Raw genomic sequence first — 22788 nt, 5'->3', positions numbered from 1 at the left:
TGCTAACCACTGCACCACTGTGCCGCCCTGGATGTTCTGGATGTTCCCGACCACTGTCTCGGAGTTGGAGGTGTTTGTATGATTGACAGTTGCATGTAATTTAACTGAAATGACTGATCAACACATTCCACGAGGTCAACTGTGACCCCTTCCACATGTTGGGATCAGGGTACTTGTATGGGGTGAAGTGAGTATATGTGAAATTAACACAGTAACTATCACAGGACAAACTATCCAGAGGACTTTGTCACAGACTAAGGGCCTATCCTGAAAATATAAAAAGTATAGCTAGCTCCTATCTTTGACCTGGTTTCTGTACTGCAACTAATCGCCTTGCCTGCTTTGTACTCAGCATTGCTTAGGTCACATCACCCGCCCCACAAGCGGGAGGAAGATTTGACGGGCTTGTACTAAACAAGGGTATAAACTGCAAGAATAGCAATCAAATAATAATAATAAACACTGCAATGGCTATTAATATAATAATGATAAAATCCATCAGCTGCCATCAGGACAAAGCAGCCCGCTTGATTGGCATCCCATGCACCACCTTCAACATTCACTCCCTCCACCACTGACGCACAGTGGCAGCAGTGTGTACCATCTACAAGATGCACTGGAGTGATGCACCAAGGCTCCTTCGACAGTACCTTCCAAACCCGCGACCTCTACCACCTCGAAGGACAAGGGAGGCAGATGCATGGGAACTCCACCATCCTGACTTGTAACTATATCGCCGTTCCTTCACTGTCGCGGGGTCAAAATCCTGGAACTCCCTTCCTAACAGCACTGTGAGTGTACCTACCCCACATGGACTGCAGCGGTTCAAGAAAGCAGCTCACCACCACCTTCTCGAGGGCAATTCAGGATGGGCAATAAATGCTGGTCTGGCCAGCAATGCCACATCCCATGAAGAACAAATAAAAAACAAAGAAAATATGTCTTTGTACAACAACATGCCAATGTAGGTACACATCCAAAACTTCATAAATTCACATTTCTCTCTACAAATGCTGAATGACTTGCCGAATATCCAGTTTTGTGCAACTAATGGTACAGATAGGTCAGACAGAAATAAAAACGAGAAAAACAAGCTAGATAAATTTGGGGTGGCACAGTGGTTAGCACCGCAGCCTCACAGCTCCGGGGACCCGGGTTCAATTCTGGGTACTGCCTGTGTGGAGTTTGAAAGTTCTCCCTGTGTCTGCGTGGGTTTTCCCCGGGTGCTCCGGTTTCCTCCCACAGCCTAAAGACTTGTAGGTGATAGGTAAATTGGTCGTTGTAAATTGCCCCTAGTATCGGTAGGTGATAGGGAATATGGGATTACTGTAGGGTTAGTATAAATGGGTGGTTGTTGGTCGGCACAGACTCGGTGGGCCGAAGGGCCTGTTTCAGTGCTGTATCTCTAAATAAAAAAACTAAATAAAATTTCCTGGGGAATCCAAGTGAGGGGAATAAACTTACAGGGCTCCAGGGATAGAGCAAAGAAATGAGACTGACTGCATTGCTCGACAGAGAGCCAGCATGGACTCAATGAACAAATGGCCTCCTTCTGTGCATAATGACTCGATGGGTTGAATTTTACCTACCCTTTAGACAAGGCTGGGAGGTGGAAGGGCTGGCAATATGGTAGGGGTAGGTGTTGGGAGGGGAGCCCATTGTCTTCACCATCATGGCATATTACCAACAGCAGGAACCTCAGCGGTGCACCTGCCCAGCAGATGGCCAACTGAGCCACTTAAGGAGCCAATTAAGGGCCACCTCCTGCCCCTAATGGCATTTTACCAGCATTGGGAGAGGCCGCCACCTCTTGGGTACACCATCAGGTAAACTCTGGTGGCCTCCCGGCGGGTTCCTAGTGAGGCCTTCCTTAATGGCCACTCCATGGTCTACAGTTGGGCCCCCCCTGCGGCAATGGCCACCCCCACGGCTGCGGTTGGGGCCTGCCTGCCTCCTTAAAGTTAACTTGCCTCGTCTTCAAAGGCGCCTCGCCATGGAGGCCGCCACCCTTCATCTTGCATCCTCAGCAGTGGCCAGTTTGAACAGGGGTGCCACTGAGGCCACCAGGCTGCTGGCCCTCTGATTGGGCCCACAACTTTGGGAGGCTGGATGCCATCCTCAATTGGATGCTGCCAATAAAATGCCACCCCAGGGTCCCAGTGTCAGCCGGAGCTGGGTCGACTACTGCTTTCTGTCCCAGTGGCGGGACTTTGATGTCAATAAAATTTAGCCCTATAACTCTATGACCTGGTTTGCCTGGTGTGTTTCAAGAATGGTGATATATCTCTGATACACAAAACATCCTGGAACCAGAATAAATCTTCACATGCTATTTCATAGCAATGACTAAATTTCAGAACGGGCCTCTCCAAATAACAAATAAAATGATTCACTGTCCCTCAACATTATAAATGTTAGTTTCTGTGAACTTAATGCTGTCTGTCCATAACCAAGTCACACTGCTGTTACTAGGACAATGCAAAGTATACGCTGTGCTGCCTTTGGCCCAGAGGGCCAACTGATGTCTTCTGAGGAGCAGCTCATCAAAATGTTACATCATAGAGAGTGCTATTCGGAATGCATCTTCCCAGGCTGCCTCTGACCAACAATTCTAAAGTTTAACACCAGGTGCCATGCCAGGCCCCTGCCTGTCAAGAATGAGGTGCATTAATTCTGTCATGAACATTAATTTTAAACAGCTGCTGGAGTGAGGAAAAAAATTGTTAAACAGATCAGCCGTGGCTGGAAAAGATATTTGCATATTAACAGACAGTGACTGGAAGGACAAAGGATCATTCCCTGGCACATTCAACCCAAAACGGATCTTGATCACCAGGTATTGTGTGTAAGAGGAACATTCCAGAGACTGCTAAAATAATACAACCCAGGACTGGTTAGACTGGCCACATGACTAACTGGCTGTTCCAGGGTCTTTTGAACCAGCCACAGAGAGTTTGAACTAAGAAAGATTGTTTGCTCCTGGACTGAGAAGAACTCTCCTGTCTGCTCCCATCTCTTTCTCACAAGCCTCTGAATCCACTGAAGACACATGAACTCCAAGAGAGAAATGTCTCCTACAGCGAACAAGGTTTAAGAAAAAGCAAGATCTATCTACAATCAAGGATTCTACAGTGAGCTCGAAGAACTGTAACAAAAACCCTTCAGATATTGCCTCAAACTTTTCCACTTTATTTTTCTTCTCTTTTCTATCTCTATTTGCATGTGTGTATTGTGTATGCATGCTAGTGTGGGCACGTCGTGTATCCATAAGCGTCAACCAAATTAGAGCTTAAGTTTAATAAATTTCAATTTTTCTTCTTTAAAGCTAAAAAAACCTGTTTGTGCTGGTTTCTTTGCCTTATAATTGGAAAGCGGTGAACAAGGATTCACCAAGGGGGAGCTAAAAACACGGTGTGTTTAAAATTAAACACTGTTACGGTAAAACCAAGTGAAGGCTGAGAGGGACCCCTAGACACCTTTCTGACCTGGTCATAACATCAGGAAACAAGTGAAAAGCAGTACATGGAATACGTTTAGCCGGTCGGTCTTCCTGATGGTTCAGTGAGTTTATCTAGCTGAGCTGCAATGAGGCTCAAATTTCAGTTGTAGACTGGTGCTAAGTTAACAGGGTAGAGCTGGGCTATAGCACAGGCATGACAATTAACATCAATATTGCTAGGGTCAGAGAGGGTTTCCCTTGCTGCTTATCCTCTGGTGTATATGTGCTCATTACAGGAAGACGGAAACAAGTTTGGTGTGTTTGTCCCTGATAGATGGATACTTACTGCCAAGGCATATCACTTTGGTACAATGTGGATGTTAAGCACTCACATTCTAACAATTTGCTCATGATTTTTATTTTCAGCAGCAGCTATCAAGTCCTGTTTTGTGATACATAAAAAATTGTTTTCTTTAAATCATCACTGAGCTCTAACTCTGAAAGCCAAAGGTGAACAAGCAATGCTTACCAGGGCTCTGTTTTGATGTACTATATTGGATTAGATAGTTAAGGTCTGGCAGTATATTTGTGCACACTTGGGATTCTCAAAGCTCTCAATTAGCTGACCTGTTCCTGAGTTTGCTGTACATAGAGAAGTGAAGAGTGTCCCCAGGGGGAGAGATCATGCCCCACAATCGAGAAACAGAAATATAATGGAAATTTCTCAGTAGCTTGGTTAAGAGACTGAACTCTGGTGGTGGACTGCTACATGTTTTAAATAACCAGCTCACCAATAAAAAACAATTAGGAGGACAAACTCTACAGCGTATCACCGAGCATGAAGAGGACGACAGATAACAATTTAGTTTAGAGATACAGCACTTTAACAGGCCCTTCGGCCCACCGAGTCTGTGCCGACCATCAACCACCCATTTATACTAATCCTACACTAATCCCGTATTCCTATCACATCCCCACCTGTCCCTATATATTTCCCTACCACCTACCTATACTAGGGGCAATTGCTAATGGCCAATTAACCTATCAACCTGCAAGTCTTTGGCATGTGGGAGGAAACCGGAGCACCCGGAGGAAACCCACGCAGACACAGGGAGAACTTGCAAACTCCGCACAGGCAGTACCCAGAATTGAACCCGGGTCCCTGGAGCTGTGAGGCTGCGGTGCTAACAATATGATGCATTCAAGGGCAAATCACTTTGAACATATTACTGAGACGCAAAATGGCACTTGATATGTTGGGTTAATGAAGATAGTTGGCACTCTCTTTGTTTGGACCAAACTAATGGGCAGGGACTAATTATTGGTATTTGTTACAGGCCCCCAGGAGGAGTCACTATGGAAATATGACAGGTTGTAATCCATCAACAGAGGTTATAGGTGCCCCCTTCTTAAAGGGAAATAATAAACAGTAACTAAACCCAAAAATGTAAAGGAAACTTAGTAAATTAAACTAAAATCCAGTTGCGATTAGTAATGATGCACTCCAGTCCCTCCAGTGCCCACTGGTTGCGGAGGCCTGACGCGTAGCAGCTTCTCCAGAGACAGCTGAGCATGGGTATAACCATGGAAGAGAGGCAGGCAGTTAGGCTGAACGATTCCCTTGACTAGCTGCTGCCTGGACTGCCAATGGCCACCTTGGCCAGACCCAGGAGCAGTCCCACCAGGGAGTCCAGATATTAAAGGACTCTGGTAGTGATCTTCCTGGCTGTGGGGGAGGAGATGTATTCACAGGGACAGCTGGAACAGTCCAGGCAATGGGGCAGGGGGGTGTTTTAGTGTGTGCAACCTGGGTGATTTTCCCAGCCTCTATCTTCTTTCCTCCCCCTACCTACAGGTAACAGTCTTGACGGAAAGTGCAGCAAGGACACACCTTGTGCTAGAAAAGTTGGTCAGACTCTCCAAGTTGATAGAATCTCTTCCTTTTGTTGATACTGTCTCATGCTCTCACTCCCTCCCTCAACCAATGTGCGGATGCAACAAGAAAGAAACACAGCAAAATGCTGCTTATGGTCCCTCTCGCTCCTTCTCGTCTGGGCTCCAGTGTCCAGGGACCAAGCAGCAGGAGCAGCAATGCCACATCTCACCACTCCTCACCTCACCATGGCACGCCTCACCTCGCCTCACCACTCCTCACCTCACCATCGCACGCCTCACCTCGCCTCACCACTCCTCACCTCACCATGGCACGCCTCACCTCGCCTCACCAGTCCTCACCTCACCATGGCATGCCTCACCTTGCCTTGCCACTCCTCACCTCACCATGGCACGCCTCACGTCAAAGACAAGGTATGTGGTAATTGAAAAAGAAGCACTTGCCATCACATTGGCATGTGAGAAATTTTCTCATTATATTGTTGGATTGAGATTCGTCATCGAGGTAGACCAGAAACCTTAGGTATCTTTATTGGATGAGGTGGAGATTGCAAAAATGCCTCCAAGAATCGAAAGCTTCCATTTAAGAATGATGAGATATAAGTACGAGACCATATATGTCCAGGGAAAGATGCAAACATCTGCTTATAGAAGGCAACAAACTCAAAATTACAACAAAAGATTTTGTGCCAGAGACTTACCGAAACTGAATGAAAGCCAAAGAATATGGATACAAGATCTTGAAAGGGAAGGTACTGCAATCCACAGAGATGTGGTATCAAGAGTGACGATAGATCAGCTGACACAACAATATGTGAATTTTGTGGACGAGATATAGCCATATTTGCAAAATAATGCACAACAATGGCCAGTAAGTAAACAGAAACTGCAAGAACATCGTCACACCCAAAAAAGTGATGAAGAATATATTCATATAAGGCAGTATTGCACACAAGGGTGGCTACAAGAATGTCCTAGTGGGAAGACAATGAAAACTTTCTGTGAATATAGAAAATACTTCACAATCATTGATGATTTGCTAGTTTATAATGACAGACTAGTCATTCCCAGTTCACTTAGATCGGATATCTTGGAACGTCTACATCAAGGCCACATGGGAATAATGAAGTGCAGCAAATCTGATCCAGAACTGCCAGATCTATGCAATACAAAGACCAGAACAGGGTGACCCTCCCGTAACTATTCAATTTCCAACCAGACCATGGGAATGTCTAGATGTGGATTTATTCATGTTCAACGGAAAGTCCTATATCATCATTGATTATTTCTTCAGGTGGATCGAGTGAGAAGGTTATATTCAATAACAGAAGCAGTTATAAGAGTCTCTACAAGACATCTTTGCTACACATGGTATCCCTGACAAAGTACTGGCAGACAACGGACCACAGTTTGTGAATATTTCACACAGTTTGTGACAGGAACAGGATTTCAACATCTCACAAGTTCACCACATTATCCACAGTCGAATGGTGAAGTGCAAAGAGGTGTAAGAACCATAAAGTCCTCATTGAAGAAGAATGAAGAACTTCCAACTTCACTTCTAATTTATCCATCGACACTATTGATATGTAGACTATCACCTGCAGAGTTACTGATGTGCAGGAAGATAAGAACGCAACTTCCTATGTTCCTGAAAAAATTGCTTCCAGGATTGGATGTCTGGAAAACTCTTATAGAAGGCAACAAACTCGAAATTACAACAAAAGATTTTGTGCCAGAGACTTACCGAAACTGAATGAAAGTCAAAGAATATGGATACAAGATCTTGAAAGGGAAGGTACTGCAATCCACAGAGATGAAAACTATCAGAGATTGTATGTGGTACATACATGCAAATAGGAGAAACATTATCCCTATTCCCCAGAAGCAACAGTCAATGATTTATATAGAAGAACCAGATGATGATAAAGAAACAGAATACAACAATCCTTAGTGAAAAATCAACTAAATCAGCGATCCAGGCTGACAAGGAAGACTACTGATCATCTCAGTCAGACTAGAACAAGATCAGAGAGAGTCGTGAAACCTCCTACCAGACTAAATCTGTGAAGTCAGAGACTTGGGGAGAGAAAGAGTAGCAGGTAAAGTCAAGAATGTATATATGTTCAAGAAAATGTATGGATAAAGACTTGGGGGAGATGTAGCATAAGGACCTAATGTTGGAAACAGTGAGAGCAACCCCTCCCACTGTAGTGATGACGATGTAACAGTCACATGGAAATGGGCTTTGGAAGAAGAGAGTAGCAGCATGAAGGATACTAGCTAGAGAGGCTTGTGGAGAGTGTAAATAGAGATGTGTAAGTAATAAAAGAGTTATTAGTTGACCTTATCCAGACTCTGAGACTTTATCAACAATGCCCTAGTTATGCTACAATTACAACAACTACACACAACAATCACAACAATATCCACCCAAGGGTCCCCAGGAAGATGGGACACATGCTGTGTGAGCTCCTTGGACATATTTTTAATGAATCATCTCACTCTGGGACTGTACCTATAGACTGGAAGGAGGCAAATGTAGTTCCCAGTTTTAAAAATGTGACAGATAGCCCTTTTCCATTAGTTTGACAGTAATAGGAAAGATGTTTGAGGGAATTATTAAGGATGCAACACATTACTTGGAAAGAGAGGCACATGTTAAGAACACCCACAATGGCATCAAAAAAGGTTATGTCTTAAAAATTTGACCGTAGCTTTGTAGAAGTCACCAAGATGGTGATTGAGGGAAGACAAGTGGACATTATCTCAAAAAGCTTTTGATAAGGTACCACAGAAGAGGCGACACTACAAGATCAAAGCCTCTGGGTGGGAATCAGAAAGCTTTCCGATCAAATCTGGAGTCAGACAGGGCTGTCCTCTCTCCCCTGTCTTGTTTGTTTGCTGTATTGAACCCTTTGCTGAGTCTATTAGGAAGGATGCAAGCATAAGAGGGGTGACAATCCCAGGCAGTGGAGGCACTTGGGTTAAAACCTCCACATGGATGACGTCGCTGTCTTCTGCTCAGACCCGCTGTCCGTTCGCAGACTGATGAGCATCTGCAACCAGTTCGAACTGGCCTCGGGAGCCAAAGTTAACCACGGCAAGAGCGAGGCCATGTTCTTTGGGAACTGGGCTGACCGATCCTTTGTCCCCTTCACCGTTAGGTCAGACTACCTGAAGGTGCTGGGAATATGGTTCGGAAGGGCCTGGGCGTGCATCAAAACCTGGAAGGAGCGAGTAGCCAGGGTACACCATAAACTGAGCATGTGGGAGCAGCGATCTCTCTCCATTATGGGTAAGAACCTGGTCATCAGGTGCGAGGCGCTCACGTTGTTGCTGTACGTGGCGCAGGTCTGGCCCATACCCCACTCCTGCGCTGTGGCATTCACCTGAGCCATTTTCCATTTCATCTGGGGATCCAAAATGGACCGGGTCCAGACTGACACGATGTTCAAACCCCTAGATAAGGGTGGGAAAAATGTACCCAACATCACCCTCATCCTGATGACTACCTTCGTGTGTGGCTGCATCAAGCTGTGTGTAGATCTCCAGTACGTAAGCTCCAAATGTCACTACGTGCTGAGGTTCTATCTGTCCCCGGTGTTGCAAAGGATGGGCTTGGTCACATTGCCGTGGAACGCTCCATCCTATCCTTCGTGGAAAATTTTCTGCGGGAAAACACCTTTGACCACCAATCCATCAGGCAGTGGTCTGCACGGAATGTCCTCAAGGCCCTACGGGAAAAGGAGACGGTGGATCCTGTCGGATGGTTCCCCGAGCAGACCGCCAAAGTCATTTGGCGGAATGCCTCATCACCAGAACTTTCAAACAAGCACCAAGATGTAGCTTGGCTGGTGGTGAGAAGAGCCCTCCCCGTCAGATCCTTCCTGCACGCACAATGCCCTCGAGGTGGCTGCGGTGGGGAAGAGACGGTTGCCCACTTCCTTCTGGAATGTGCCTTTGTAAAGCAGGTGTGGAAAGAGATGCAGTGGTTTTTGTCGAGGTTCATCCCAAGCAGCTCTGTAACACAGGAGTCTGTGCTCTACGGGCTGTTCCCAGAGACGCACACCGAGACAAACATCAACTGCTGCTGGAGGACGATCAATTCGGTGAAAGATGCCCTTTGGTCTGCATGAAACTTGCTGGTCTTCCAGCGCAAAGAGTTGTCCACGACCGAATGTTGCAGACTGACACATTCCAAGGTCCAGGACTACGTGCTGAGGGACGCACTAAAGCTTGGGGCAGCCACAGCAAAGGCTCAATGGGGAAGGACCACGTTGTAAGCTTCCCCCACCAAGGCGAACTGAGGGGCTGGATCCATGGAAAACCCCTTGAACTGTATCAGGAAAATCTTTGTTTGCTGTAAAATGTACATGGCATGAAAAATGAAATGGAAGGGTTGTGAGGCAACTCACTCCCTTATTGAAGGAAACTGATCTCCCTTGCACTCTTTGTATTGTTTGACTTGGTGCTTTTTGGAACTGTTTTGTAATGTATTTTTTACAGGTTTTTATGAATAAAGTATATTTTGGAAATAAAAAAAAAATCAAAGCCTCTGCTATTAGTGGTGACATATTGAACTGGATTAAGCACGAGCTGGAAGGACGTCGGCAGAAAGTAGCTACAGATGTAATAAAAATAGAAAATGCCGAATACTTAGCAGGTCCGGCAGCATCTGTGTTCACAGAAGCAGAGTTAATGTTTCAGGTCAGTGACCTTTCATCAGAAATGTTCTTATGAAAGGTCATAGACTACAGATCTGAAACATTAAATCAGTTTCTTTCTCTACAGATGCTTCCGGATCTGCTGAGTATTCCCAACATTTGCAGCATTTTTTTGCATTAGTACTTTTGTTTTTGCATTAGTACTTACAGATGGATGTGGATCTGTTTGGAGACTGGTTACCAGTGGTGTCCCACAGGGGCTGGTGTTAGGACCATTATTCTTTACTATTTTTATTAATAATCTAGATTTAGGCATTAGGACATAATTTATAAACTTTACGCATGATACTAAGATCTGTGTGAGTGTTCAGACTATAGACGATGCTACACTATTTCTGGCGGATCTTAATGTGTCTTAATGAGATTGGGCTCATGACTGACAAATGTTGTTTAATTTGGATGTTTAATTTGGATAAGTTCTGTATAATACATGTGGGCAGGGAAAATGCTAATATTCATATACCTTTCATGAAAAATCATTAAAGAAGGAAAGATCAGTGTATCTTAGTGCCTACATTACGCAGGGTTCACAAACAATGCCATGAAACGATAGCTGGAGCTAAATAGGGTATTAGGAGTATTCACAGGACAATTGAGTATAAGATAATTTTATTTCTATCTTGTCCTTGTACAAGGCCTTGGCCAGGCCAGTTATGGTTTCCTCACATGATGAGTGAATTTGAAGCTTTGGAAAGGGTGAAGAGGAGGGTCACTAATCTAATTCCCAGTATACAGAATCTTAGTTCTCAAGATAGGCTAAAAGAGTTGGGACTCTACACTTTAGAAAAGTGTAGATTTGGGAATGATCTAATTGAGGTTTATAAGATAATGAATGGAATAGATTGTGATCCAGTCGACACTTTGTACCAATTAAACAGTTTAGAGAGGAGCAGAGGGTCACAGTTTCAAGCTGTATACGGCCAGATCTAGGTTAGATGTCAGGAGGTGGTTCTTTTCCCAGAGAATAGTGAATTTCAGGAATAGGCTGCTGGTTGTGTGCTGGACACTGATTCACTGAATTCCTTCAAGTGAGAGCTGGGTCTGTTTCTAGCTGGTTCAGAGGTCACCTCTTACAAAAGGCAGGTACATCAAGGAATTCAGGGCCAGAGTGTCTCCTGGAAAAGTTTTGATTGCCTAGACGGGTCGGAGAGGAACTTCCCAGATTATTTTTCCCCAAATTTGTCCAGGTTTTGATCTGGTATTTCACCTCTTCCAGGAGATCGCATGGTTTTGGGCTGGTTAGGGAGTTACTATATTGTGATACACAAAGTCTTGCAATTATGTGGGACAGGCTAGAAGGACCAGAGGGTCTATACCTTTCTATTATTGTTGACATTTTCACATTTCTACATTGGAAACCCTTTCCAGCTCCTCTGATGACAGTGGTTAAAATGTATGGTGTGTTGTAATTACATCACGATAGTCACAGGTCTGATCCAAGAGCTGGAATTTTACACCCCCCAAACAAGCATACTGGTGGTGGGGTCTAGAATTGAGTGGGAGGCCGGGGGTGGGTTTGCTGTTCCCGACCTCCTCCTGCCCCCATTGCCAATTTACGTGGGGTGTTGGTGGCGAGAAACAGTCTGCCCGCCCCAGGCCAAACAAGGCACTTTAAGTTGATAATTAACTGGCACTTAAGGCCCACCGCAGGTATTTTACCCTTAGCTGGCAGGCAACTGAGGTCTCAAAAAGCCCACCTGATGAAACCAGGCGGCCTTTTTCTGGGCTGTTGGGGGGCGGGGGGGGCAGAGTCTCTTCATCGGGCATCCTGTGCCCCACAGAGGGCCATCCCCGAAACCCCAACCGCTCCCAACGCACAACACTCCCCCACTTCCTAACTGACCACCCTCGCCTCATTGGGGCCCAACCGACTGTCCTGGCAAGGTCCTAAAAACTAACTTTTTTCCCGGGGCCGTCCTTCATCTTCTTCCGATGGCTGGGTGTAGTCCCAGCAGTGGCCACCACTCCTAGTGGCACTGCTGGGACTAAGAGCTGCCAGCCTGCTGATTGGCCAGCAGCTCCATGAGGCAAAACGTCCTGCCTCAAGGAGGTGGAAGTCCCGCCCGAGAACAATTAAAGGCCTGGGGAGCGAAAAATCCCGGTCTGGCTTCCCAGGCTCGGCAGAGGTAGGCTCACATCGACTTTTCGGCCAGGGGACAGGGCCTCCCGCCCAATGAAAAACTCCGCTCCAAGTCTCTGTGAGTTTGCTAATCTTAATCAAAGTGTTAGTGGGGACCATAATCTTAATAAATACCCAAACAGACAGAGTCCCACTCCTGATCAGGACAAAGAACAAAGAACAGTACAGCACAGGAACAGGCCATTCGGCCCTCCAAGCCTGCACCGATCTTGATGCCTGCCTAAACTAACACCTTCTGCACTTCCAGGGCCCATATCCCTCTATTCCCTTCCTATTCATGTATTTGTCAAGATGCTTCTTAAACGTCGCTATCGTACCTGCTTCCATCACCTCCCCCGGCAGCAAGTTCCAGGCACTCACCACCCTCTGTGTAAAAAACTTCCCTCGCACATCCCCTCTAAACTTTGCCCCTCGCACCTTAAATCTATGTCCCCTAGTAACTGACTCTTGCAGCCTGGGAAAAGGCTTCTGACTATCCACTCTGTCCATGCTACTCATAACTTTGTAAACCTCTATGTCGCCCCTCCACCTCCGTCGTTTCAGTGAAAACAATCCGAGTTTATCCAACCTCTCCTCATAGCTAATACCCTCCAGACCAGGCAACATCCTGGTAAACCTCTTCTGTACCCTCTCCAAAGCCTCCATGTCCTTCTGGTAGTGTGGCGACCAGAATTGCAAGCAATATTCCAAGTGTGGCCTAACTAAGGTTCTGTACAGCTGTAGCATGACTTGCCAATTTTTATACTCTATGCCCCGACCGATGAAGGCAAGCATGCCGTATGCCTTCTTGACTACCATATCCACCTGCGTTGCCACTTTCAGTGATCTATGGACCTGTACGCCCAGATCTCTCTGCCTGTCAATACTCCTAAGGGTTCTGCCATTTACTGTATACTTCCCACCTGTATTAGACCTTCCAAAATGCATTATCTCACATTTGTCCAGATTAAACTCCATATGCCATTTCTCTGCCCAAGTCTCCAACCGATCCATAATCCTGCTGTATCCTCTGACAATCCTCATCACTATCCGCAACTCCACCAACCTTGTGACGTCCGCAAACTTACTAATCAGACCAGCTACATTTTCCTCCAAATCATTTATATATACTACAAACAGCAAAGGTCCCAGCACTGATCCCTGCGGAACACCACTAGTCACAGCCCTCCATTCAGAAAAAGCACCCTTCCACTGCTACCCTGTGTCTTCTATGACAGAGCCAGTTCTGTATCCACCTTGCCAGCTCACCTCTGATCCCGTATGACTTCACCTTTTGTACCTGTCTACCATGAGGGACCTTGTCAAAGGCTTTACTGAAGCCCATGTAGACAACATCCACTGCCCTTCCTTCATCAATCATCTTCGTCACTTCCTCAAAAAACTCGATCAAGTTAGTGAGACACGACTTCTCGTTCACAAAACTATGCTGCCTCTCGCTAATAAGTTCATTTGTTTCCAAATGGGAGTAAATCCTGTCCCGAAGAATCCTCTCCAATGATTTCCCTACCACTGACGTACCTGACTGTCCTGTTGGAAAGTGCTTGTGTCTGGATGCTGAATAAGGAAATGATTAGGCTTGGCTGTGATGATAATTCTCATGATCAAATAGTCAGCTGATACTCAAAATTAATGCTCATACATGAAAAATGGTCAACTGGATGAGTCACGTGAGGCCAACAAACACTTCCTGATCTTTAATACATCAAGGCATCTGCACCTTCAGAAGTAGGTGTGTGTGGGGGGGGAACAAATTGTATGAGACAGGGGTATAGAGCTATTGCTCCATTGATCCACACCATAAGACACAATCATTTACTGAAGAAGCAGAGAGTCTAGTACCTGGCTCACTGTTGTTTGACATGAGGATATGAAAATTGGAACATCGGCCATTTAGCCCCTTGAGCTGTTCTATCATTCTGTGAGATCTTGGCTGATCTGTGACCTAACTTTTCCCCATATCCCTGAGTATCTTTAGTTCACAAAAAAGTATCAATTTCAGATTTAAAATTAACAATTGAGCTATTATCAAATGCCATTTGTGGCACAGAGTTCCAAACTTCCACCACCCTTTATGTGTCGGAGTGTTTCCTAACTAACGCTGAGGATTCAGAGCTGCCATCCCTGTGGTTGGGCTGGCAGCATCAGCAGCTCGCTCTCTGTTCTTAATTGGACCGAAGGCCTGCAGGCGACCAATTAGGAGGCAGCCTATGGTAAAATTGCCAAGCCAGTACATGCAGGCTCGGGAGCTACATTTTGGCCTGGTGTTGGGAACCTGCAGCCTGCGGTAAAATTCAGCCCTCTGACTCAACACCAACATATACCTCCCCCCCGGCCTGAAGAACAACTGTTCACTGCTACTGTCTGCTTTCTGTCTCTGAGCCAATTTTGTATTCACACTGCCACTGTCCCTTTAGTCCCATGGGCTTTAATGTTGCTAATAAGTCTATTAGATAGTACTTTGTCAAACGCCTTTTGAAAGTCCATAGACACAGTATGAACCTCACTATCCACATGAATGCTTTCCGTCACTGTAACAAAGAACTGGATCAAGTTAATCAAAGATAATTTTCCATGAACAAATCCATGTTGCCTTTCACTTATTAGCCCATACATATCCAAATGCCAATTAATCTTGTCCTGGCTTCTTCTCACTAAAAGTTTCCCCATCTCTGACATTAAGCTGATTGGCTGTTGTTCTTGGGTTTATACCCCTCCCCTCTTTTAAACACTTCAAGATATATTCATATTCGATTCATTCACTGGTTTCTGCTTCAATTATGCCTTAAGCCAATTTTCCTTTCTCTGTTTAGCATTTAATGTATTTATGATAAAATGCTAACAATGAAATAATGTTGTGGCTTTTTAATATTACAGCCACTGAAATTTGGTGGTTATTAACACGTTTCTTTTAGTACACAATGATTGCAGTTAGCAGTACATTCAGGGATCACATCTGGTCAATGATTTCCCAATATGCTTCTGCCGAAAGAGAATGACCACAGAATTCTGGCTATTATTCCCTCCAGAACATGAATCTCACTTGCTAAACTATTGCAGAGCCACACACTGCACACCAGTTCATCCCAAAGTGCACACAACCCTAACACGAGAGTCACTGATATAAAAAGTACTATGCAGAATGTGATCTACATAATGATAAATGAAAGCTGCTCAGCCAATTTTGTCTCATATTCTCGAGATACAGCAGTTCACTGGTGAGCAATATTTGGCTTTATACATGTATCATACAATGGAGCTCCTGCTGCCCATAGGCTATCACTGTAATAAGGATAGACAGCATCAAGGAAGACTGGGAATTACTAAATGTAAAGGATGTGGGCCAATGCTTTGATGTGGGGAGTAAGGATATCAGGGAAGAGGCAACAGGGTAAGGCAGCTGAGCTTTACCTCAAGTCACCAGAAGCCGAATGCCGTCTCCTTTTCAGGTCTTCTTTTCCTGGCTTCTTTTCAGTGTGCCCCGTCTCTTTCTCTCCCTCGTCTACTAACACCCACGATATCCTCCTCTCCTTTTTATTTGCCACATCCCTGTTGTTTTCTAAGGATTTCGACCTTTTCCACAATCACAGCATGCAAAATAAAATCAAAACAACTTAAATGGAACCTAACTAATTGAGCAGGATGTGACAAATAGCTGAGTTCACAGACTGATGATAAAAGAGCCTTCTTCTGCTGACCCAGTCAAAATTGTTAATGCATATGCTAATTTTATCAAAAAGAATTAAAAGTAAACATGTTTAAGCACAGCTAAATGTCCAAATACATTGAGCAGAAAACACTGCTCATACTGTTAAGATATCAGTTCTTTTTCCTAAATCAGAGAAATGTTCTTATTGAGTTCCTAAACATTCAAATGAAGTGAAAAATAAAAATTCAACCAGGGAAACTGTAAGGGAACACTGCAGAATAACCAAATATAGGATTGCCTGGGTCAAACAACTTTTATCAAACACAGCAAAGTCATCAAATATGTTCTTCTTTCCCTTTTGCTTTTTAACGAAAGTGACATTTTCCAAAAGGTGCTTCTTAATTTTTAACCTGCTGACTTGCTGTTTTTAACCAATTGTTCAAGATGTATTTATTTTCAGAGCGTTGCTTTTGATAACTGATATGCAACGACACTATGCATGAAATTTAAAACTGCACTGTACATTGTCCAGAGCTAAAACTCACCTGATCTTGCGACTGCCCCTTGGCCGCTCTGATTGTACTGACATGTAGCTTGTGCTGCTGAGGCGTGAGGCACTGCTGGTTCGGGAGATGGCTGAAACGTCACTGGCATCACTGTCCGATGATTTCATTGAAACATTATCAATGCTTCTATTCTGATCTTTGTATGGTAGGTGCTGAAAGTGAGGAAAGTGGTACAACACCATTAACCCTTAATATGACATCTGGTAAGTACCAACAGTTTCTTTTGCTTCTCCTTATATTTTACATAATTGTTGTGCTTTTCTGACAATGTAACTGTAACAAGTGGTCAGTACTCCTTATTACAAACAAGTGAGAACATTCAAAATGGAAATTTTCAGGGCACCATTGTGCCAATGGCTAAAATCCTCCGCCAACTATTACAGAACCACAGCAGAATCACTGGACACATTTTTGACAACGATACTTTGGTAAGAGATCAGTATGTTTTAACATAGTTTTGACAGTGGGATAGGGTTTCCCCTCAATTGCACTGTCTTTTTTTGGCACACCTTGTCTGAAATCACGGTAAACTTGTGCAAAATCTGCAAAGTTTTAAGCACAAATTGTGTTCAGTGCATATCGAGTTTCTGTGATCTGTTACGCTAATTCAAAAAAGCATTGTGCTAAATGTTGGTATATTGTTGTTAGCGTAGTTTGAGCATTTTTTACAGATGTCTCCGAGTCTTTTTATTGTAAAATATTAACTTGTTTATTTTATATACATAACTATTTACACTCTCATTAAGCCTGTCCAGCTTGAACCTAGCACCTCTCATGATGCTTCTAACTTCTTCCAAGTCTAATACCCATGTGACTATTGTTGATATATATACATTCATTCATTCATTCACCTCCCACCCCCCCACCCCCAAGTATCTGACATCACAGAGTCAGTCTATCAGGAGGCTTCACGACTTTCCCTGATCTTGTTCTTGTTGGACCCGGAAGATCAATAGTCTTTCTTAAAGACTTGTTCGACAACTTGGGTGACCTTGACCAATGTTTGTGGTATCCTGCTGTCTCTTGGTTTCTTGATCATCATCTGGTTCTTCCAGGTACATGACTGGTTGTTGTGTTTGATGAATAGGGATAAGGTTTCTCCTATTTCAGCGTATAGCACCCTCAGGAGTGTGGACTACATAAGATCTCAGATGAACTTCATCTCTCTGGATGACTCTACCTTCACATCCTAGAACTCGTATCCATACCTTCCCTCCTTCCTTTAACATTTGGTACGAAATCTCTTACTGTAATTGCGAGCTTGTTGGTTCCTGTCTTGAACTTCTTTGTAGTCTTGTACGTCTAAACCTGGAAGTATTTTTCTGGGTGGAATAGGAAGTTGAGTTTTTAGCTTCCTCCCCATTAACAGCTCTAAAGATGAAAGTCCACATAACAATGGAGTAGATTGATAATTCAATAGCGCAGTTGGAAGATCTTCATCTTCTTCAACAATGATTTAATAATTTGTACTCCTCTCTCCGCTCACCACATTCGATTGTTGTTGTTGAGTACAAACTTTTCACTTCAATCCATCTTTAAAAATAATTGATGACTGTGATGTACGATTTTCCATTGTACATAAACAAGGGGAACTTGTGAGATGTTCAAATCCCCAATTTCTCGCAAATTGTGTGAAGTATTCATGTGCAAACTGTGGTCCGTTGTCTGACACAACCTCGTCAGGAATACCATGCATTGCAAAAATCCCCTGTGAAGCTCTAATATCAGTTTCTGGAGTTGTTCAGTACAATCTTTCCACTTCTATCCAGCGTGAAAAATAATCAATCATTGTGATGTAAGGTTTTCCATTGTACATAAATAAATCCATTTCTAGACGTGCCCATGGTGTGGTCGGAAATTGTGTAGTTATCAGGGGTTCCCTCTGCTCTAGACTGTGTACTGCACATACCTGGCAATTCAAGACCATGTTTTCCATGTCTTTGGATATTCCTGGCCACCAACAGATGATTGAGCTCGTGCTCTGCATTTTGTGATTCCCATGTGACCTTGATGGATTCTTGCCAAGATATCTGAGCGAGAATTCTGAATGGCCAGTCTGCTGTTATACACCAGCAAGTTGTCTACGATTGTGAAGTGCCTCCTGAATTTGAAGAACATTTTCATTTTCTCCCCACTAGGACATTCCTGTGGCCAACTTTGTGTACAATACTGGTGTATTTGAATGCATTCCTCATCCCGCTTTTGAGCGTGATGTATTTCTTGAAGTTTCTGTGTACTTGCTGAACATTGAGATGCTGTATACTGTGAATATGACTCTATCTCTTCAACAAAGTTAACATCCTGTTGTGTAGGATGGTCAACAGTTACTCTTGATAATGCATCAGCAGAAGTTTGCATCTTCCCTTGTACATATACCATCTCGTAGGTACATCTCAGCAAACTCAATCAGAATCTCTGAATTCTCGGAGACATCCTTGCAATTCCCTTCTCATCCAGTATGGAAATCAAGGGTTTGTGGTCTGTCTCAATAGCGACTTTCAGGCCAATAATGTAATCAGAAAGCCTCTTGCAAGCCCACATGACTGCAAGTGCTCCTTTGTCAATGACAGCAGACCTTGTCTCTGTCTCGGACAAAGCTCTAGTTGCATAACAGATTGGTCTTCGACATCCATTTATCTGTTCTTGAAAGAGGACTGCCCCTAATCCGCAGATGAGGTGCCTGCTACAATTATAGTTGGTAATGAAGGGTTGTAATACGCTAATATCTCTGGCAAGACTAGCAATTCTTCGAAATGCCTGCTTGATGTGTGTTTCAACACCACACTTGATCTTTTATCAAGAGTAGTCTTAAGGGTTCAGTTACTTGTGCAAAATTGGATAAAAATTTTGCCAACTCATTCACCATTCCAAGGAATCTTTGGAGATGTTGGACTGAAGTTGGGATTGGGAATTCACTAATGGCTCTTGTCTTTTGTGGGTCTGCCATTACGCCCTTGTTATTTACAATATATACCAAGAAACGAATAGACGTTTTTGAGAATTCACACATCATTAAGTGTCAGCCTTCTTCTTGAAGACTACTTAAAACCACTGTTACTCTCTGTTCAGCCTCTTTGACTGATTCCCCATGGACCAGGATGTCGTCCAGGTAACATATCACCCCTTTGAGACCTTGCAGAATGCTGGACATGGTCCTTTGGAAAATTTCAGGTGCATATGTTATACTGAATGGTAAATGATTGAAGTAAAATCTTCAGAATGGTGTGATAAATGTTTGTGAGTAATCTTGACTTCTCGTCCAACGGAACCTGCCAAAAGCCACTATTTGCATCGGGTTTAGTGAACATTATGCTTTTGGATAGCTTTGCCATGCTTTTGTCCACCGAAGGGATGGAATGGATTTCCCTCGCCACAGCTTTGTTAAGCTGCATTAAGTCCAAACAGATACGAAGAGTACCATTTGGTTTTGGAATTGGAACCATAACTAAACACCACTCTGTTGGCTTTGTGACAGGAGAAATGACTCCCATCTTGGTTATCTCATCCAGAAGGTGTTGAATATGGTTCATTAATAGGTGTGGTATCTTTCTTGGTATAAAGATACAGACCAGAGCGGCATCTTCTCTTAATGTTATGTTATGCGAGACTAGATTTTCAGCCTTCCGAGACCTGAAAAGAGTTTTGGAAAGTCTGCTTGAAAGCGACTGTTGGAATCTGGCTGTTTGATTTCATCCACTTTTTAAATCAGATGTAGGTCTAAGCACACTTTTCTGCTGAACGAAGAAAATTCTTGGTTTTTCAGAATGTACAGTATTTCGATTATCTGCTTTCCGTTATATTGGAGTGTTGTTTGTAGCTTTCCCTTAACCTTCAGTTCAATCCCTCCTGGACCGTGTAACTGAGTGTCTGCTGGTTGTAAGCAATGTGTTGACAACCATGGCTCTTGGTCTGACAACACTGTGATATTTGCACCTGCGTCCCATTTGAAATTAGTAAAATGTCCATTGACATAAATAAATATCTGCCGTCCAGAATGCCTGATTGGGGTAAGTAATCTCCCCCAGCAAGTCTCCTGGTTTATCTTCTAATGAAAGTTGTTCCATTTCATTCACAGCTCTATGTGTGAAGGTTTTTTGTTTGGCATTTCTTGTTCTGTGTGCTCTGGCAGATGTGCTCTGGCACATCTTTCCGAAATGGCCTGTCTTATTGCAATTAAAGCATTCAGCTTTATTAACAAGACACTGTTCACCTCTGTGGGCCTTTCTGGCTATGCAGGGCTGGCAGGGTTCCACAGCGTCTTGCACCTTCCCCCCAACTGTATCTTCTGATCTGTAGAGTATTTTTCCATCCTGGGCTTCAGGAACTGTACATTGGATTGTTTCAGAGCCAAGGCTTCTCTTCAGCCCACAGGATGACTCTATTTTGTCCTCTGTCGTCTGCCTGTCGCACCATCTGAATCGCTTTTGCAAGAGTGAGGTCATCTTTTGACTATAAGAGATTTGATAAAGACTCATCAGCTATTCCCACTGCTATTCGATCCTTGATCAACTCAGACTTCAGTTCTCTATACTCATCCCTCAGCCAATCTGTACAAATCGTTGATAAAAAAGTCCACTGATTTGCCCAGCTACTGGATCCGTTCATTAAACTTTGCTGTTTCCAGGATCTTATTGCTTCTTAAATTAAAGTATTTATCAAAGGCTTGTAAAATATCATCAAACTTGTCTGAAGCCTCAAAGATGCTTTGTCATCAGCAATTGTAAAGATAAGCCCAGCACTAAAGGCCAGTCAGTTTAGCTTTGGCAGTGGGGAAACTTCCAGAAAGATTAAATCGGGACAAAATGAATTGTCACATGGACAAATGCGGGTTAATTAAAGAAAGCCAGCATGGATTTCTTAAGGGAAAATCATGTTTAACTAACTTGCTGGAGTTTTTTGAAGAGGTAACAAAGAGGGTTGATGAGGGCGATGCTGTTGATGTGATGTACATGGATTTTCAAAAGGCATTTGATACAGTGCCACACAACAGGCTTGACAGTAAAGTTATAGCTCATGGAATAAAAGAGACAGTAGCAATTTGGATACAAAATTGGCTGAGTGACAGGAAACAAAGAGTACTGTTTAATGGTTGCTTTTCAGGCTGGTGGAAGGTTTGTAGTGGAGTCCCCCAGGGATCAGTGTTGGGACCCTGGCTTTTCCTGATATATATTGACTTAGACCTTGTTGTACAGGGCACAATTTCAAAGTTTGCAGACAATACGAACCTTGGAAGATTTGTGAACTGTGAGGAGGATAGTGTAGAACTTCAAAAGGACATTTTTTTAAAAGAGATACAGCACTGAAACAGGCCCTTTGGCTCACCGAGTCTGTGCTGACCATCAACCACCCATTTATATTAATCCTACACTAATTCCATATCCTACCACATCCCCACCTGTCCCTATATTTCCCTACCACCTACCGATACTCGGGGCAATTTATAATGGCCAATTTACCTATCAACCTGCAAGTCTTTGGCATGTGGGAGGAAACCGGAGCACCCGGAGGAAACCCACGCAGACACAGGGAGAACTTGCAAACTCCACACAGGCAGTACCCAGAATTGAACCCGGGTCGCTAGAGCTGTGAGGCTGCGGTGCTAACCACTGCGCCACTGTGGTGAAATAGGCAGACAGGTGGCAGGTGAAGTTAAATACAGAGAAATGTGAAGTGATTCATTTTGGTAGCAAGAACATGGAGAGACAATATAGAATAAAGGGTACAATTCTAAAGGGGGTGCGGAGCAGAGGGACCTAGGTGTATATGTGCATGTCATTGAAGGTGGCAGGACAGGTTGAGAGCACGATTAATAAAGCATACAGTATCCTGGGCTTTATTAATAGGGGCATAGAGTACAAGAACAAGGAAGTTATATTGAACTTGTAAAAGACACTAGTTTGGCCTCAGCTGGAGTATTGTGTCCAGTTCTGGGTGCTGCACTTTCAGAAAGATGTGAGGGCATTGGAGAGGGTGCAGAAAAGATTCACGAGAATGATTCCAGGGATGCGGAACTTCAGTTATGAAGATAGATTGGAGAAATTAGAACTGTTTTCCTTGAAGAGAAAGCTGAGAGGTGATTTGATAGAGGAATTAAAATCCTTAGGGTCTGGACAGAGTAGAGAGGGAGAAACTGTTCGTGAAAGGATCAAGAACGAGAGGGCACAGACTTAAAGTCTGCCTCGCCTGCCCACTGCGCCGCTAAACAATAAATGCACCCTTTCCAAAAGGTTTCTCACCAGATCCCTGACCGTCGCTTGGTACTGTGACTTGCAGCCCGGTCTCTGGACCTGGTTTCTGCTCGCAGACCACCATGCTTCTGTGGTGCAGCATGAATGCCTGCACAGTTGACTCACTGTCTGTCCATGTCTTCCTTCAGC

The 22788-nt window shown here is 43.9% G+C and overlaps 1 protein-coding gene across 20 annotated transcripts in view; it reads right to left on the bottom strand.

Annotated features, from left to right (window-relative positions):
- Positions 1-22788, bottom strand: part of LOC137353703 (regulating synaptic membrane exocytosis protein 3-like) — a 1492914-nt gene that overhangs the window by 151630 nt on the left and 1318496 nt on the right. For 16 of the 20 annotated variants that reach the window (XM_068020069.1, XM_068020075.1, XM_068020082.1 and 13 more), the window contains 2 exons: positions 16391-16563; positions 15608-15769 (listed from right to left, as the gene is read on the bottom strand). In XM_068020069.1, the coding sequence (XP_067876170.1) occupies positions 15608-15769; positions 16391-16563 (335 nt within the window). The remainder of the gene's footprint in view (positions 1-15607; positions 15770-16390; positions 16564-22788) is intronic. The other 4 variants (XM_068020096.1, XM_068020107.1, XM_068020108.1 and 1 more) reach the window with 1 other exon arrangement.

This window comes from Heterodontus francisci, chromosome 3 (assembly GCF_036365525.1).
Source record: "Heterodontus francisci isolate sHetFra1 chromosome 3, sHetFra1.hap1, whole genome shotgun sequence".
Lineage (NCBI taxonomy): Eukaryota > Metazoa > Chordata > Chondrichthyes > Heterodontiformes > Heterodontidae > Heterodontus > Heterodontus francisci.
Note: the sequence above shows the minus strand (reverse complement) of the source record. Positions and strands in the feature narration are given on the sequence as shown.